Source organism: Poecilia reticulata, chromosome 16 (assembly GCF_904066995.2).
Source record: "Poecilia reticulata chromosome 16, P_reticulata-male-v2, whole genome shotgun sequence".
Lineage (NCBI taxonomy): Eukaryota > Metazoa > Chordata > Actinopteri > Cyprinodontiformes > Poeciliidae > Poecilia > Poecilia reticulata.
The window spans coordinates 5,111,050-5,127,355 of record NC_088845.1 but is presented as its reverse complement, the minus strand read 5'-3'; the positions used below and the strand labels follow the sequence as shown (position 1 = coordinate 5,127,355).

Below are 16,306 nucleotides of genomic sequence, written 5' to 3'. Positions count from 1 at the left end.
ACTTTTTAAAATACTTCCTGTTGAGCGAACTGATGCCTGGGATCGATTGGACCGGACTGAACTGAAGAGCCTTAAGACAAAATCTGTTGGGAATACAAAGCTCTCATGACGTCACACACCTGTAGACTATGTAACTGACAGACACTTGGACAGGCAGTTGCTATGACAACAATAAACAAGCCACAAGCTTGTGCTGCGTTCACAACGTCAAAAACGCGTCTGACGTTTCAAGATCGATGCGTGTGCACTTCGAAATCAGACACTAGACATTTCGCTCTGGACGCGTCAAAATCGCTCTAGAGGCGCTTTGTGGCGAGCCGTTGTTTTCTGTTCCCGGTCTCTTTGTACAATGGCGGATGAAATTGAGAGAGTGGCACCAAAGTGTTATGTAGTGAAAGCTTCTGCAATCATAATGGAAGCTCAGATGTCTTTGCTGAACATTTTGTGTTCAGTTTCTATGTGAACACTTTTGCCCAGTGGAGCTTTATTTTGCTAATTTGCAAGCCAAATGCCAGAAATATGTTTGACCTGCCATTTTTTCAACTGCTTCTAAAAACATCCCAAGTGCTTAAAAAAACAAACACAAAACAAAGCAGGTGTTTTTTGGCAAAAAGTTAGTGTCTGGGAAAGTGAGTCATTTCAAAAACCTCCCAGTTGTTAATTCACATTCCATGGGCACTTCACCGTTACCTAGCAACCCCAGCCTAGCCCAGCTCGTTACCTAGCAACGCAAGCGAGTTCCAACACATTTCCAGCAGTTTATTAGGATTTAAAGTGACAAGACGTCCTAAAAAAGATCAGAAAGGAGCTCAAAATAGGCAGAACTGACCACTAAAATATGATGGACATGTTTTGTACAGCATATAGATCCATCCTAACCTGTCCAAGAAAGTGTAATAGGTCACCTTTAAAATGCATTTAATGCTGTTTTTATAATTTGTTTCTTTTCAAACAAATTAAATAAATTGAGTAGACTTTATATAAGAAAGTATAGATCAAAAATAGTTTTAAAATATCTGAGAATACAAATGTTTTTCTATATTCTCTTTTGTTTTTTACACTTTTCTAAACATGGGATGTAATTTACTGAAGCTGCAGACTTGTCTCGACTGCAGAGGAACTACATTACCACTTCGAACTTTGACCTGAAAAAGGGAGTTAAACGGCTCAGCAAAGTATTGAAAAAGAAAAAATAAGTTATTTTTTGTGTTAAAGTATGTAGGAGGTAGATTCATAAGATGCTCTTCATTCTGGTTAAATTTTATCGATGGAGAGAATGGTTCTCAGTGTCGCATGAAATTCCCAAACTGCAGTTTCCTAACTTTGGTGTCGTACTCCAGCCTAAAGTCTTTCACTCTGTGGGGTAAAATGGGGTGTTTCTTGAAATATGGTCTGACTTTATAGCATATTTTTACCATCATAAACCACAGCCTCATTGCATTTTGAAGCAGTCCTTGTATATTCATCCTCCGCTGACTCCTGCGAAGATCTGCATTCAAAAGCTGCAGCGGGTTTTATGATGGAGCTGCAAATTTTATAGCTGGAGTCAGTCAGGTGTAAAAGGAGAGCATTATGGGTAAAAATGCGCCTCGGAGCCATTTCAGGAGGTTAATGGATTGGATGCTCGCAAACACTCAGATAGTAAAAGTAAATATCACAGTGTGTGCGTCTCCATATGTTTATTAGGCGCTCATTCAGAGCGAGAGCGGTATCATCACAAATTTTACCACTTTATTTAGGTAATTTATGATACTTTCAGAAGCCTAATTTATAATTTTCTGCTTGCGTTTCTGATTTCGTTTGACTGTGGCGATCTTTGTTAAACTGTCGCCTTTACAAGGTGCTCGTGGCACCAACAGTGCCGGGATAAATAACAACCGTATATCTAATGGTCCACAAAACCAGCGTGACATAATTCACTATTGATTTGCTCTCCGGGCTCGCGGCTCTTCATTCGGTGACGCTGCAGTGCGGAGAAGTCTGAGGCGTCGGCATCGATCAGCCGGCGAGGAGGAATTTCATTTTTTGGAAACGTAGCAGCCCGTCGCGGCCCCTCTGTATGCAACGGCCGGGACGCGTGGAGTTGTTTTTATGAGTCGAATGTATCGATCCGCTGCCGTCTTTGTTCTTGGAAAATGATATACAAACATTTCTGCCAGGGTGGAGCGGCTCGAGGTGTTGGACACGGTGCGGATTCACAGCTTTACGTTGTAAATATGCAATATCAAGATTAACTTTAGACATGGGTGACAAAGCATTGGCTTACAGCAATTCTTTGAAAACTGCTTCTTGTTTACGCTGCAAAAACACAAAACATTACCAAGTATTTTTGTCTCATTTCTTAGTGCACTTGAAATTAGAGAAAACTAACTTACAAGTAACTTTTAAGCACAAAACAAGTAAATAACTTCTTAATATTGATGAAAACGTTCTAGTTATATTAGTAGATTATTTCTCTTTTATCAAGACATTTTTCCAATATTATAAGAGAAATTGAATTAGTATTGTTTCATCAATATAAAGGAATTATTTACTAAAAACAAGCTCCTATGTCTTGCTGACAAGTTACTTGTACGTTTCTTTAATTTCAGGTGTGTTCAGGATATTTGCATTGGAAACTAGACAAAAATACTTGGTAATATTTTGTGTTTTGCAGTGCAAACAGGAAGCAGTTTGCAAATAATTATTATTTCTAGTGTAATAATATATTTGCACTAGAAACTATTTGGTAAGATAATGTGTTTTTGTGACTTGTATATGCAAGTCTTTCACAATAACACATTTTATTGGATGATAAATCGTTCCAGAAATAATTGCGATAAACGATAATATTGCTGCCTTGAGAACATTTTCAACTAATGTAATGTTAATAATAGAAGAACACATTATAAAATATCAATAAACTTTAAATTCTAATGAACATTTAACACTGGAACTGGAAGACGTTTTAATTATGCAAAATAAATAAACAACACAACAAATAAAATGAATAATAAAGCCTCTAGAAACAAACTGTCCTTCAAAAAACGGGCAGGTTGAGACCAATAAACCAGACTGAAGAACTTTGTTGTCCAGTTTTTGGTAGAAAGAGAGAAACGAGAAGAACAGCAAATCAAGAAAATGGAAATTATTGAGCTCGTTTTAATTTATCATTTGATTAATTGATCTTCTTGAAAACAAAACTACTAACGCTAATTAAAGTAAAAGCTAAATATTTTTTACATAAACATAAGATTGGACATTATTAGTAATGAAACCCCGAACTGAAACCTTTGTTTGGATCAAAGTTTTCGGTTTTGTCTTGATCAAAAAGCCCTGAAGGTTTAAATTTAAAAGGCTGTATCTGAAGGATGCTCACAGAAATGACAGAAATTGGTCTATTTGAAGTTCAAAGCTAAATTTTCTATGGTTTAGGAAGCAGCAGCAATTTTATTTCCTCCACATTATGTTGAATAAAATTAGTCGTTTTTTTCCACAGACTATTATTTTTGCTTAGGGGAATTAATTTCATTACTGCGCCTCATTAGTGTCATCAGTAATAATTAAAAAAAACATGGGAACAAAATGGAAAGAATACAAATATCTCATAATTTATGAATGTATTATTGTTCATTATTTATGGGGATCGCTTCGGGTTTCACTCTGTTAAATAAATTCATAAATGAGGTGAAACTGAGCCTTATGTTGTGCTTTAATTATAAGTAATGTACAATTAGAGTCGGTTTTACTTTCTGTGCCAAAACATTTTCACATCCAATTTCAGAAAACATGAGGAACTGACCATCAAGTTTATTTTGAATGAGACAAACAGAAACATCCTATGATTTGTAAACCCCTTCGTTGATTTAAAACACGCTAAGCTTTTTTTTATTTTTTATCTTATTTGCTCGACATTTTTCAAAAACTGCTGCAACAGGATCAGATCTGTCTGTTTCTTTACACACTGATGCATGTCTGGCAAAGCAAAACAGGAAGATTGTTTATTTTTGTCCTGGAGGGGAAAAAGTCTGATTTTCTCCACTCAGCAGACTCGCTGCACAAACTCTTCTTGGGACAAACCGCATCGCTTTCTGTTCTCTCCAGGCACACAGGAGAGTTTGTGTCCGAGATATTCCCTTTCTATCACTATTTTTTATTTCACATTGGTGGCATTTTTTAATGCATTTCTAATATTTAAATGAAAAATCTGAAGAATGTTCCGATTTTTTTTATCCGATTATTTTGATTAATCATCCAAATTTAACAATCGGTTCCTAAAATAATTGTGGTTTTAGCCCTAAACAAAACATAATTTCCACTTATTTTCCCACAGATGCCACCTCTGGATCAACGGCTTCCCCCCTGATCAGACCAGCGAACCCCCCGGTGACCCCAGCTGCATCCTCACCTGAGCCGCTAAGCTCTCCGAAAGCTCCAGGTGACGCGGCCGCCTCCGACGCCACCTTGGCTTCCCACGGAGAGGAGAAGCTGCCGAAAACAAACTCGCCCTCGGAGACGCAGGCGGAGCAGAAGGCCGAAGCCGAGACGGAGACGGACACGGAGACGGAGGAGGAAAAAGCCCGGCGCCTCCTTTACTGCTCGCTCTGCAAAGTGGCGGTCAACTCTGCGTCACAGCTGGACGCTCACAATACTGGTAAGAAGAAAAACCAATATAGAGACTTGATCTACTGCATGAGGAACAGTTATTTCTAATTTCATAAATAAGATTTAGTCTTAAAGAGAGAAAAATATCTCAAATATAGATTTTTTTAAAAAGTTTGTTCATATAAGAAATGCATATGGTCACTAACGGGCCTGATCAATAGATCAATAATAACATGTACCGCGATAGATATGTGATCAATATCAATAGATAATAAATCTGATAGATGATTCAATGATTTTACTGAACTCTAATCGAACAAGAACGACTGTAGCTGCTCAGAAAGGGTGGTGGAAGCTTTGGTTACCTAGCAACGGCTTGTGAAGTAACTTTTGGTCACCTAGCAACGGCTTATGAAGTAACTTTTGGTCACCTAGCAACACCCTGTGGAGTAACCTGCGCTGCAGCAGTTTAAAGTTTAGCCACGGCGCCTTTTAACTGTTTAAAAATACATAAAGAACAATGTGGAGTGAAAACTGTGGATAAAACAGGAAAACTAAAGTCACCATCTTGGCAGGACTTCATACAAAAAAAAATAATAATAATAATTACACTGCAAAAACTCAAAATATCACCAAGTGTTTTGTCTAGTTTCCAGTGTAAGTATCTTATTACACTTGAAATTAGAAAAAATATCTTGTACGTAACTTTTCAACAAGATATATGAACTTGTTTAAGTAAATAATTGCTTAATATTGATGAAAAATGTTCCCTTGTTTGCAGTGAAAGAACTTTTTCATAAATTTTAAGAAATGATTGACGTAAGCTCTTGTAATTTGCTGAAAAATTACTTGTAAGTCAGTTTTGTCTTATGTCAAGTGTAATAAGATATTTGCAATAGAAACTAGACAAAAGTATTTGGCAATATTTATGTTTTTGTAGTGTACGCATGTACAGATAACGTCTTAAATCATGATGCACGTTTTCAGCAGCCCTGTATAGAAATGTTTCAAATCCCTCTGCCAACAAAATGCTTCAGCACATGACAGCAGAATGAGTCTGTTGCTTTGCACAACCACCAGCATCCAGTTGATTTATAGAAAAAGGAAATTCTTGGAACATTTTAATATTTATCCGCAGGATTCCCAGCATGACTGTCACAGAAACTCCTACACAATAAAACTCTCATCTGAGCTGAGACAGATTAATAGTTACACCACCTTGTGCAGAACGCAGCTCTGATTCAGAAGAGAGAACAAGTTCCTTTCATAACCAAACAGCTGGGGTTTTCTCTGACATCTTTTGTTCTGTCAGTCATTTTTAGTCTTTGTAACATTCAGACAGAAATTGTACCATTTATTAAAGGGTTGATACTTTTGACAGTTTGGAGATTGAACTCCTTTTGCAAGTGGCCTGATATGTTGGTAGCATGAATGCTAATTACCACTTTTAGTAATATGCAACTTGTGACTTCATATATTAAAAAATATGTAGAAATGTAAACTATATTTATCTTCTCCTGAGGTTTTATACCCTCTTATGTGACGTAAACATTACATGTTTTATGGTGGAGATGTTGCAACAATCACTGCAAGGATGAACTGATGTATAAAATGTCACAATAGTTTGTGGTTCTGTTGTGAGAATGATGAAAGTTATGATTAACAAACTATTTAATACTTATTTTTTAGGTGACTGTATGGCTATGACTACATGGAACAGCATTCATGGGGCCACAAACACAAATACTGCTCTTGAAAAACGTAGCTGAAACTGCACATAGTAACTGCATTTAATCATATTTTCAGATTTACTGATATTTGTTGATGCTCTAATGGACCAAACAGTGGAGAAAAATATTGGAAATAATCTAGTTTATCGGCCCAGTCCAGCTACTTGTTCTGCTAGCAGCTTGTCATGCAGATCCAGTCGATAATAAATGAAAGTTATCCATCTCTCAGAAACAGATCCAGCAGATAGAGCCAAAAATAAACACTTTTTTTAAAAATACATGCAGCTTTTTCAAACTTGAATGCCACCTGATATTAAAATAAAGTAATAATTGGTCAAGTTTAAACTTTTGATGTTACAACTTTTCTCTTTTTCTTCTTCTGTTGCTTTCAGAGGCTGTTAATGTTTGTTTTTTTAAAACTGTGTGTCACAAACAGCATCTGTCGGGTTTTTAGTAACGTGGGTTTTGTTTTTTCCTCTGTAATGATGCAGTTCTATTTCATAATAATAATAATAATAATACAGAATGTCAAACTCAGTTTAGTTCCAGTTAGTGTCTAGAGAAACTACAGACCCTGTTAGCAGGCTGTGTGTTTCTTTTGCTGTCATAAATATGAGCCTTTCTGACTTTCATGCTGTTCAGGTCAAACGGCTAAAGAGCCTCAGAGCTGCACGTTTTCTGTTTCCAATAAAAACTTTACAAACCTTTAGAGTGTTCCCCTAACCCCGTTTCTTTGTGGGTTAGTAATTGTCTCTCCTGAGTCAAACGCAGCTCAAAGGTCAAATATGTAGCTTTTAAACCGGTGAGTCTTTGATCGCGGATGTTTTAGGATAATTTACAAGCTTCAACTCTTGATTCTCGTATTTCAGAAATCACCTGAGCAGCAGCGGCGAGCCTCGTGTTTGAACTTCTTTTCCTCCCTCCGGCCGTTTCTCCAGAGGTGACAATCATGTCGTGACACGTCTCGTTTCCTGTTCTGACCCGCAGGCACGAAGCACAAGACGATGCTGGAGGCCCGCAGCGGCGTGGGCTCCATCAAGTCTTTCCCTCGACCGGGAGTCAAAAGCAAATTGGCTTCATCCTCCAAATCATCAACTGGCCTGCAGAACAAAACCTTTTACTGTGAGACGTGTGACGTGCATGTCAATTCAGAGACTCAGCTAAAGCAGGTGAGATTCACAGGCTGGAAACTGGGCTCTAGTTTTAAACTGAGGCAGAATTTCAACGCTAATTTAATTGGTTCTTGTTGTTCTTTTTAATTATTTTTTCTTTTTTTTTTTTTTTTTACCAAATACTGTGTTTCTCACGCAAGTATGTCATCTTGAAATTCACGGAATTGAGCCGGAGAAATTGTTTAACACGATAAATAATTCACATTTGCATAACATGTCAAAATATTTCCTGGAGGCTCAACGTGGCACTTTCTGAGGGCTGTGGGAAGCAACACGCCTCCCTCATGTGTGCTGTTGCATCAGCTGGAGGAGGATAAGGCAGGAAATAATAAATCAGAGCACAACCCCGTACTTTATGCAAATGATGTCTTTGAATACTGAAACTGACACACAGGCTGCTGTAACGCAGCTCCGCCGGCTGATCCGTCCGGAATGAGGGATAGTATGCAGAAGAGTCATGTTGGGGTGAAAGGATTCCCCTCTTGTCTGTAAACTACAGAGCAGGAATCTTTAACTACTCATACGTTCTCCATAGTTTCCCTCCAACCCACCAGAAATCCTTACATGTTTAACGCTACTCAGATTTTTCTGTAATTAATCTCTTTAGGTGAAATGTGAGCCGTTGTCAGTTTTACTTTATTATTTAAAGGGCTCATTTTATGCAAAATGTACATTTTAAGTGTTTCTATCCGTTTTGGGGTATACAGCTTTGGAAAAACAGCCCAGGCACTTAAATAAACACGTCATTGGCAATGGTTATTGATTATTGATTTTTGGTTGGATGTATATTTTGATGGAGAGAAAATCCAAAATAAATTCAAACTTGTGCATAAAAATGTTATTTTTTTTATCATTGCAGCTGTGCGTTGTCTAATTGTTGCACCCTGGGAACAGAAAAGTGTAGATAAATCTGATTGATTAGTAAGTGTAAGCAAACCAATGTAATATTTTATATATAAGAGGTTAAATCTTCATTTCTCGTTCTGTGCCGTTTGGTGCCAAACCTTCGTTTGATGTGTTTTATGTCAGAAATCGGCCCGGTGTTTTCAGAGCCAACCTTGATGTTTCTCTTTTTAAATGTTCCCGTCTGAAGAGCAGAAGTTCCCCACAAACCAGACGCGTCCCGCACCGTGCAGAATTTATGAAGCAGCTCCAAGCCAAAACAAAAGCGTGAATGTACGACTGTCTGCGAGGATTGGAGAAATTTAAGCCGGGGCGTAAATCAGGTGTTTGGTAACAGGATGTACCCACACTGACCACACAGCTGTTTGTCATATTTCAGCAGGAGGAAAGCCACATTCTCCTCGCTATGTAGCAACATGCTAATAAATCAAACCATGGGAGGCTCAATAAGCCCATAAAGCTGGAACAGTTCTCACCAGTTAGCCAGGAAGTACATGGACAAAAGTGTCAACTCATGTAAACCCTTTAATATTTTCAAGATGTTTACGTTTATTTCCATGCTTTCAATTAACATCAAAACTGCTGAGTGAGAAATAAATGTAACTGGGTCACAAAGGAAAAGTTTGGATGATTTATAATTCCTTTAGTTAAACCTGTTAGTTAAAGAGCCTTGAAAGAGTTTTTATCCTTAAAATTTCAAACCTTGAGTCACATTACAGTAAAAAATCACCAAATATTTTTTAAGTTGGGATTTTCTGAACATTCAGCTCCACTGATTTTCTATTTAATTGACCAACATTTCTGATTAAACTGAAGAAAATCATCACCACAGCATGATGACGCCACCACCATGTTTCAGCATAGAGATGGTCAGATTTGGATTGGAAATAGTTACATTTACTCGAGTAACAGAGCAAAAAATGTTAGCTAATTAGCTCTTGTAAGCACCAGTGAGCATCGCGTACAGGAGAAAGATTGTCAGTACTAAGACCCTCCTCCCAGCTCTGATTGGTTGTTTTTGACCAAGCTGTGTATTTCTGCAGATAGCAGTAGGGCCCCAGGAAGGAGTTCACATTATCTGTTTCACAACGTTGTGACATTTTTAACAAACATTTATAAAAAAATGTTTATAAAAGTTACAAACTGCAGCTTTAATGCGCAGTGTCTTTATTTTTTCCACATATTTGCATATTGTAAAAGTTATTTTGGTTAAGTCTGACCAGTGTTTTCTTCTTGCAGTGTTTAAATCAGACTTCCTGTGGTTTTTTTCTCATTTAGGTTGTCTTCTCTACAGATTATTTATGTTTTTTTCTCTGTATCTCACATATTTTATTCTCTTATTTTTTTATCTAATGTCGTTACTGATAAATTTCAGATTCATGTGGAAAAAACAACGATTAGGTTTTCTTTTTTTTTTTTTCTCGCACACTCAGTGGTCGCCTGCTGGTTAAACGATATCAACAACACTGACTTCTGCCTCGTGTTTTTTACTCCGTTGCCGTGGTTACACAGCCGGCCATGAAAATGTGGAAAGTAGTCGTGGACGTCCAGAGGCAATCAGCTTTTATTCTTCAGCTGGAGATGTTCTTACTGCTGCACATTTCTTTAACGCTTTCATCTCATTTAGTCACTTTTAACGACTGCTGCCAATCAATTAGACAAATTTATCAGATTAATTACGCTTGAAATGAGAATATGCACGTTTTTAATAAAATATTTAACAAAATAGTTTATTGTCTTAAACCAAATGTCTGAAGATTCCTCCAGATTTTCATATTCAGGAAGTTTAAAAGTAGTAATTTTGCTTCAAATGTTAATAATGATTGAGAAAAATGAATGTTGAATGTTTGTTCAAATTTATTTAGAGTTGTTGAGTGAAAATCTGTCGTTATCTGAACCATTAATGTTTTATACGATGGAGAATTAGGGCCACGCAAAAAAATAAGATTACAAGAATAAAGTCAACATAAAATTACAATAAAGTCGTTTTACAAAAGTAGTCACTATGAGTTTATCCTCATAATACTATAACTTTATTGTCGTAGTTTTAAAAATGTTTATTTTTGCATGAATCTCTGAGCTGTTACTGGAAAACAGATGCTGACTATTAATAGCTACTCTGTTCAGCCCCAATTAATTAAAATAATTTATTCATGGTAAAAAAAAAAAGTATCTTTCATGTTTTGTTCGTCTTCACTGTAACATAAAATCTCAAAGTAAACGAAGTGAATTGGTTCCTTTTTTCATGTCATTTTTTCTCCCTTGTTTCCTTTTAGCACATCAGCAGTCGGCGTCATAAAGATCGAGCAGCAGGGAAACCAGCCAAGCCCAAATACAGTCCCTACAGCAAACCGCAGAAAGGCCAGACCAAACAGTCGGTGAGTCTCTGAGACAAACAGTCACCAACCAACCAACCAACCAACCAGTCAACCAACCAACCAACCAACCAATCAGTCAACCAACCAACCAGTCAACTAACCAATCAGTCACCAACCAACCAATCAGTCAACCAACCAACCAGTCAACTAACCAATCAGTCAACCAGTCAACCAACCAACCAACCAGTCAACTAACCAACCAACCAGTCAACTAACCAATCAGTCAACTGTCAACCAACCAACCAGTCCACCAACCAATCAGTCAACCAACTAACCAATCAGTCAACCAACCAACCAATCAGTCAACCAGTCACCGTGTCGACAACAATATGACACCGGAGCCAGTATCTACGGAACATATTATTGTGTTTTGGTTTTGTTTTGCTTTTATTAATTATGTAAAGTTTGCGTCTAATGCTCAGTTTCAGACATGTAAACGTATAAATCTGAAGAAAAATAGTTCCACCAAAAAACACCAACATTTTTGGATTAATCTCAGAAATTTTCTGAAAAAAAATTTCTGAATATGAAAAGTTGAAAATTTGCGAAAACAAAATCTGAAAATTTAAGATTAGTCCCAGAAATCTAGAAAAACTTTCCGAGTTTCAAAAATGGAACATTTTCCATATATCAAAAGAGAAAAAAATTACTTTTGAAAATCAGAAATCCTCAAGTTTTACTAGAAAACTTCAGGGAAATTTCCGGGTTTTTTTCAAACTTTCGACTTTTGAAAAAAAATTCAAAAGCTTCTAAGGGTTTTTTTTTAAAAGAAAACTTTCAATTTTTTGAGTTCAAAATGGAAAATTATTTCCTTTTTTCTAGAAAATTTCTGAGATTAATCTCAAAATTTCAGATTTTTTTCTATCAAAATATTCAACTTTCCAAGCTCAGAAATTTCCAAGTTTTCTCCAAATTTTTGTCTGAAAAATGTTACATTTTTCGAGATCAGAAATTTTCACGTTTTTCTAGAAAACGCCTCAGATCAATCTAAAAATTTCTGAGTGAAACTCAGAAATTTCAAAGTTGCCAAGTCTATTTCTAACAAATTTTCGACTTTTGGAGCTGAAAAATGTTCTCGTTTTATTTAGAAAATTTCTGAGATTATTCAAAACATTTCCAGACTGAAATTTACTTTTTGTTTTTATTTTTCTACGCTTAACATCCCTGACACGCCGCTGTGGGTTTGTCCGCTCAGGCGCAGCAGCAGTTTCATCTTCGTGGTAGGAGGATTTTTGTTGGAGGGAAAATTGAACAAATCAGTTTTTGGGCTTCCCCACGAAGCGATCTTCGATAAGTCGCGTTCGGTCCAGCCGACCGCACCTGACTCGGTAAAATGTCAGCTTTTATAAGCGGACCACCTGCCAGCACGGTTTCATTAAGGAACCTAATTTGAAGCCTGGATATTTTATTGACAGAAATAGCTCGTCTGGTCCAGCATGCTGCAGGAGGAATGCAGGCTTGGGTCGATTACTGCTTAAACGTGATTGTAAATGTCAGGTTCAACTTATTCTGAGGATTGTGGCCTGACACATCAAAGCGGCTCATGTTGATGAACGCCAGATCAAAAGAGAGAGCAGAATAACTTTTTATTTACCCGGGGTCGTCGTTGAACTTTCTGGGACCTGGCAGCAAATCGTTGCTCTTTTCTGGCTCCTGGTCTTGATCGTCACATGCAATAGATAGAAAAAGAACCATGTGGGTTTAATGTGGGGAGCTGTTAATCTTACAAAAAAGCCCAAGACGACGTCGTTCATCACACCCACTGTTTGCAGAGACCAGGCAGCAGGGATATCAGCGAGGGGGAAATGGCTTTTTCTGAAACCCATCATTGACTGAGTTAACGGAGAGGAGCTCCTCTGATGAGCGCCGAGTACAGAGCGCTTCCCGTTGGGCTGCGACGCGCCAGCCGCTTATTGATAACCTGTGACGGCGGCTGCTACGCTGGGAGGACGCAGCCTTTTCATCACCGATACACAAGATTAAGCCTGATAACTTTGGTGACATTTCCACGCCACGAGGATTTTCATTTTTATTCTTTTCAGATAAAACTACATGACAAAAACACAAAAACTGGCCGTTATTTTAAGATTAGAAACATCTATTTGGGAGGGTTTTCTTGGATAGACCAAACTATGGTGTTGCTTGGATGATTCGTCACATGAGCCATTTATCTTCAGACTGTCAGACAGCAGCAGAGCTGTGGGAAGAAACTTACTGACCAGACCAGAAAGATGTTTTTATACCTTGCTGTAAAAAAACATCAAATCTAACCAGGGTAATGCCTAGATAAAGGGACACCTAGCTACAGATAAACCCTGCTACAGCTAGTAATCAAAATGGTCTGTAAGTAAGGTAAAATAACCTGTAAGAAAGATAGAAAATATGACTTTGTTGGACAATTTAACTGCTTTCTGCAGAAGATGGTGCCACTGCAAAAACACCAAATCTCACCAAACATTTCTGGTCCAGTTTCTAGTGCAAATATCTTAGTACATTTAAAATACCTGGAACTAGAACTTCTTATTTGAAATTATTGAACCAAGCTCCTGTATCTTGCTGAAAAGTTACTTATCAGTTAGTTTTGTCTTTTATTTCAACTCTAGTGAGATATTTGCACTTGGAACTGGACCAAAAATGCTTGGTTAGATTTGGTGTTTTTGCTGTGACTTTCCTTTTACCTGAACAGTTTTTCACAAACTGTTAGGCCACATGGCTACAAAAATGTTTCTCATTTGATATTTTGCCTTAAAAGCTGAACAGTGTCTGTGGATTATTCCCTATCAATCTGAAATGCTTGTCGTGTCTTCTGCCCCCAGATTAAGCTGATCTTAGGAAAGGAGCCTCAGTGTCGGCCTCTGACCGCTCAGATCCTTCCCGCTCACTTGGCAGCGGTAGCCGCCGCCATCGGAGGCTCCTTCACACACCGCACAAACCACGGCGCCAGCCCAACGCCGAACCCTGCCCTTTTCCAGACTCAGGCGCTCCCCGCCGCACTGCTCCGCCCGGCCCCCGGGCCTGTCAGGACCTCTCATCCACAAGTCCTCTTTGCCCCTTACTGAGCCTCGTCCGCCTCCTCAAAGACCGAGCCGCGTGGAGTCACTGCAGCCTCCTTCTATGCATCAGATTACTGGACATCTTCAAGCCGCCATGTTGGAACCTCCAGCTCCTCATTCAAAGCAGCCGGAGCTTCTTGTGCTGGATTTATTTCTCCGATCCTGACCCAACGAGCTTTCAGTGCCATGGCTAACCCGTCCCGGACCGACCCGGACCTACAGTACATTGTACCGCAATAATGTATGTGAACTATGCAGTGTTGTTGCGTCCTGACTGGGATCTGGTGCGTGGCGCCCGACATGGAGGAGTCACTCACAAGTGGAACCGGTTGTTCCTGGTACCGAGCGCTGGAGACGCTCCTCTGTTCCTGTATGCACTTTAAGCTCTTTCTCTGATGTCTACAGTAGATGGTTAGACCGTGTTAGGTGGTTATGTGTCTCGTAAAGTGTGTGTGTGTGTGTGTGTGTTTTTCTTTTTGGCATTTGTCTCTGCATATCTTTATGTGTGTGTTGGGGAATGTTGGGCTACATGTGTGCGAGTGTGAGAGATGTTTCTATCCATCGTAAGCCATTCCAGTCGTTATCCAGCATCCATTGTCACCTGCTGTCTCACTGCAGAAACACTGAATTACACCAAGTATTCTTGGACCAGTTATAGTGGAAATATCTTAACATACAAGGAAAAAAGCAAAATCAACTTAGAAGTAACTTTTAAGCAGGATATGAAAGCTTGTTTTAGTAAATAATTCCTACAGCTTATTTCACTTCAACTTTTTTTCTCATAAGTGAAATATCTAGAACTTTTTCATCGGTGCCATTTTATAGCACAATCAGGTTACTTTGTTAGCTTCAGTTGTTATAAAAAAATGCTATATCAAATATGGCTTAAAAGAAGTTTGACGCCTCTGTCTCTTTAAGAACTCCTGCTCTTTCGGAAGCCCCGCCTTCAGGAAGTCATCACAACATGGCTGATCTATTAACCCTTTAACAATGTGTTTACCAGCGTTTCAATGAAAAGCAGCTTCTGTAATGAGCTCAGCAGGCGAGCTGCTACACCAGGTGTTTGCTAATTGCTGCTGGCTAGTCTGAAGGAGCAGGAGAGGGCTGCTCTGTGAGGCGGCAGCTCAGAGGAGGAGTGGCTCCTCGAAGGCGGGGCTAGGTCCACCCAGGCGTTCTGAACAGCTGAATGGTTGCCATGGAGATTAAATGATTCTCAAACATGCATGAAAAAAATCTAAGCAACTCTCCAGTTTTTGATGAGGGAATAACATTATAACATGATGTAAGGCTCAAAAAAGTATATATTTATTTTTCATGATACTTAAAACGAGCTCCTATGTTTTGCTGAGAAGTTCCTTGTAAAGTAGTTTTGTTTTATTTTGATTGTATTTTGACGTTTGCAGTAGAAACTGGAACAGAAATACTTGGTTAGACTTTGTTTTTGCAGTGCTCTGGCCAGAGGGACCACAAAAGCTTGTTGTGTTAAATGTCGTGTAAAAGATGAACAATTTCAAATAAAAGAATCCTAATTTGTTATTGATTGTGTCCCTTTAATCAGTATCAATACGGGAAAATCAGCAGGTTTTTTTTTACATCTGCTTTCGGTTGTTTCTTTGTTTTTTCCTCATTTTTGTGTGATTTACTTTTGCGAGTTTTAAATCAGCAAACTGATTTTAATAATGGATTAAAAACCCTGATTGAAATAAAATCGGTTTTTAAATGGTGATTAAATTTCTAGCAGGAATCTAAAACACGTTTGTCCCATAAACCTGCCATCTACATGTTGCTATAACTGGAAATGTGGAGAAATTTGAGCAGGACCTTTTTAACACCATGCTACAAAATTCTTTCTCCAAACTTTGACTAGGCCACGCCAATAAAAGTCTGGATTGTGAACTGGATTTACATATGTTTATGGATTATTGATCAGCTGAATAACCAAAGTGCTCTTCTCTTTTGGGTCATGAACTGACGGCCATGTTTTCTCAGTTTCTGATCAATAACAATGATCGAGTTTCTTATCTGTTTCTTCATTTCTTTGGGTAAAGGAATCATATTTTGTTTTTTGAGATTGTTCAGTCTATTTTATGGTGTCATAAAGGTTCTATTAAAGTGATTATTTAAAAAATGGAATAAATATGCAGAGGCAAGTAATTTTAAATTTTTTCAAACTCAATTTAAATGTTATTTTCTATCATTTGGTTTCCAGTTGTTTAATTATTTCTCTTCGGTTTATCTGCGAGCTCCAAAAACATTAAAACCCCGAGATAATCAGCTGTTAACCAGGATTTGATGATGTTTAGCTTCAGTGGAAACATGAGGCGTTTTTAAATGACGTTATGATTCAGAGCCTGGATGGATTTATTGAAAAGGAAAACAGTGAGCGACTTCACTAAGTAGAGGAAAAGTTTGATCATTTTATGAGTCCAAATCGTGCTGGATCTGGGAACGTAGGCGGCCTTTTGAAAATCTGAGCTATAAAGTGA

At 38.1% G+C, this 16,306-nt stretch overlaps 1 protein-coding gene across 3 annotated transcripts in view; it reads left to right on the top strand.

Moving 5' to 3' along the window:
- znf385d (zinc finger protein 385D) overlaps positions 1-15,356 on the top strand; it is a 106,296-nt gene extending 90,940 nt beyond the window's left edge. For all 3 annotated transcript variants that reach the window (XM_008430995.2, XM_008430994.3, XM_008430996.3), the window contains 4 exons: positions 4,313-4,633; positions 7,302-7,483; positions 10,666-10,767; positions 13,584-15,356. In XM_008430995.2, coding sequence (XP_008429217.2) covers positions 4,313-4,633; positions 7,302-7,483; positions 10,666-10,767; positions 13,584-13,826 — 848 coding nt within the window. In that variant the 3' untranslated portion in view covers positions 13,827-15,356. The remainder of the gene's footprint in view (positions 1-4,312; positions 4,634-7,301; positions 7,484-10,665; positions 10,768-13,583) is intronic.
- The last annotated feature ends 950 nt before the right edge of the window (positions 15,357-16,306 follow it).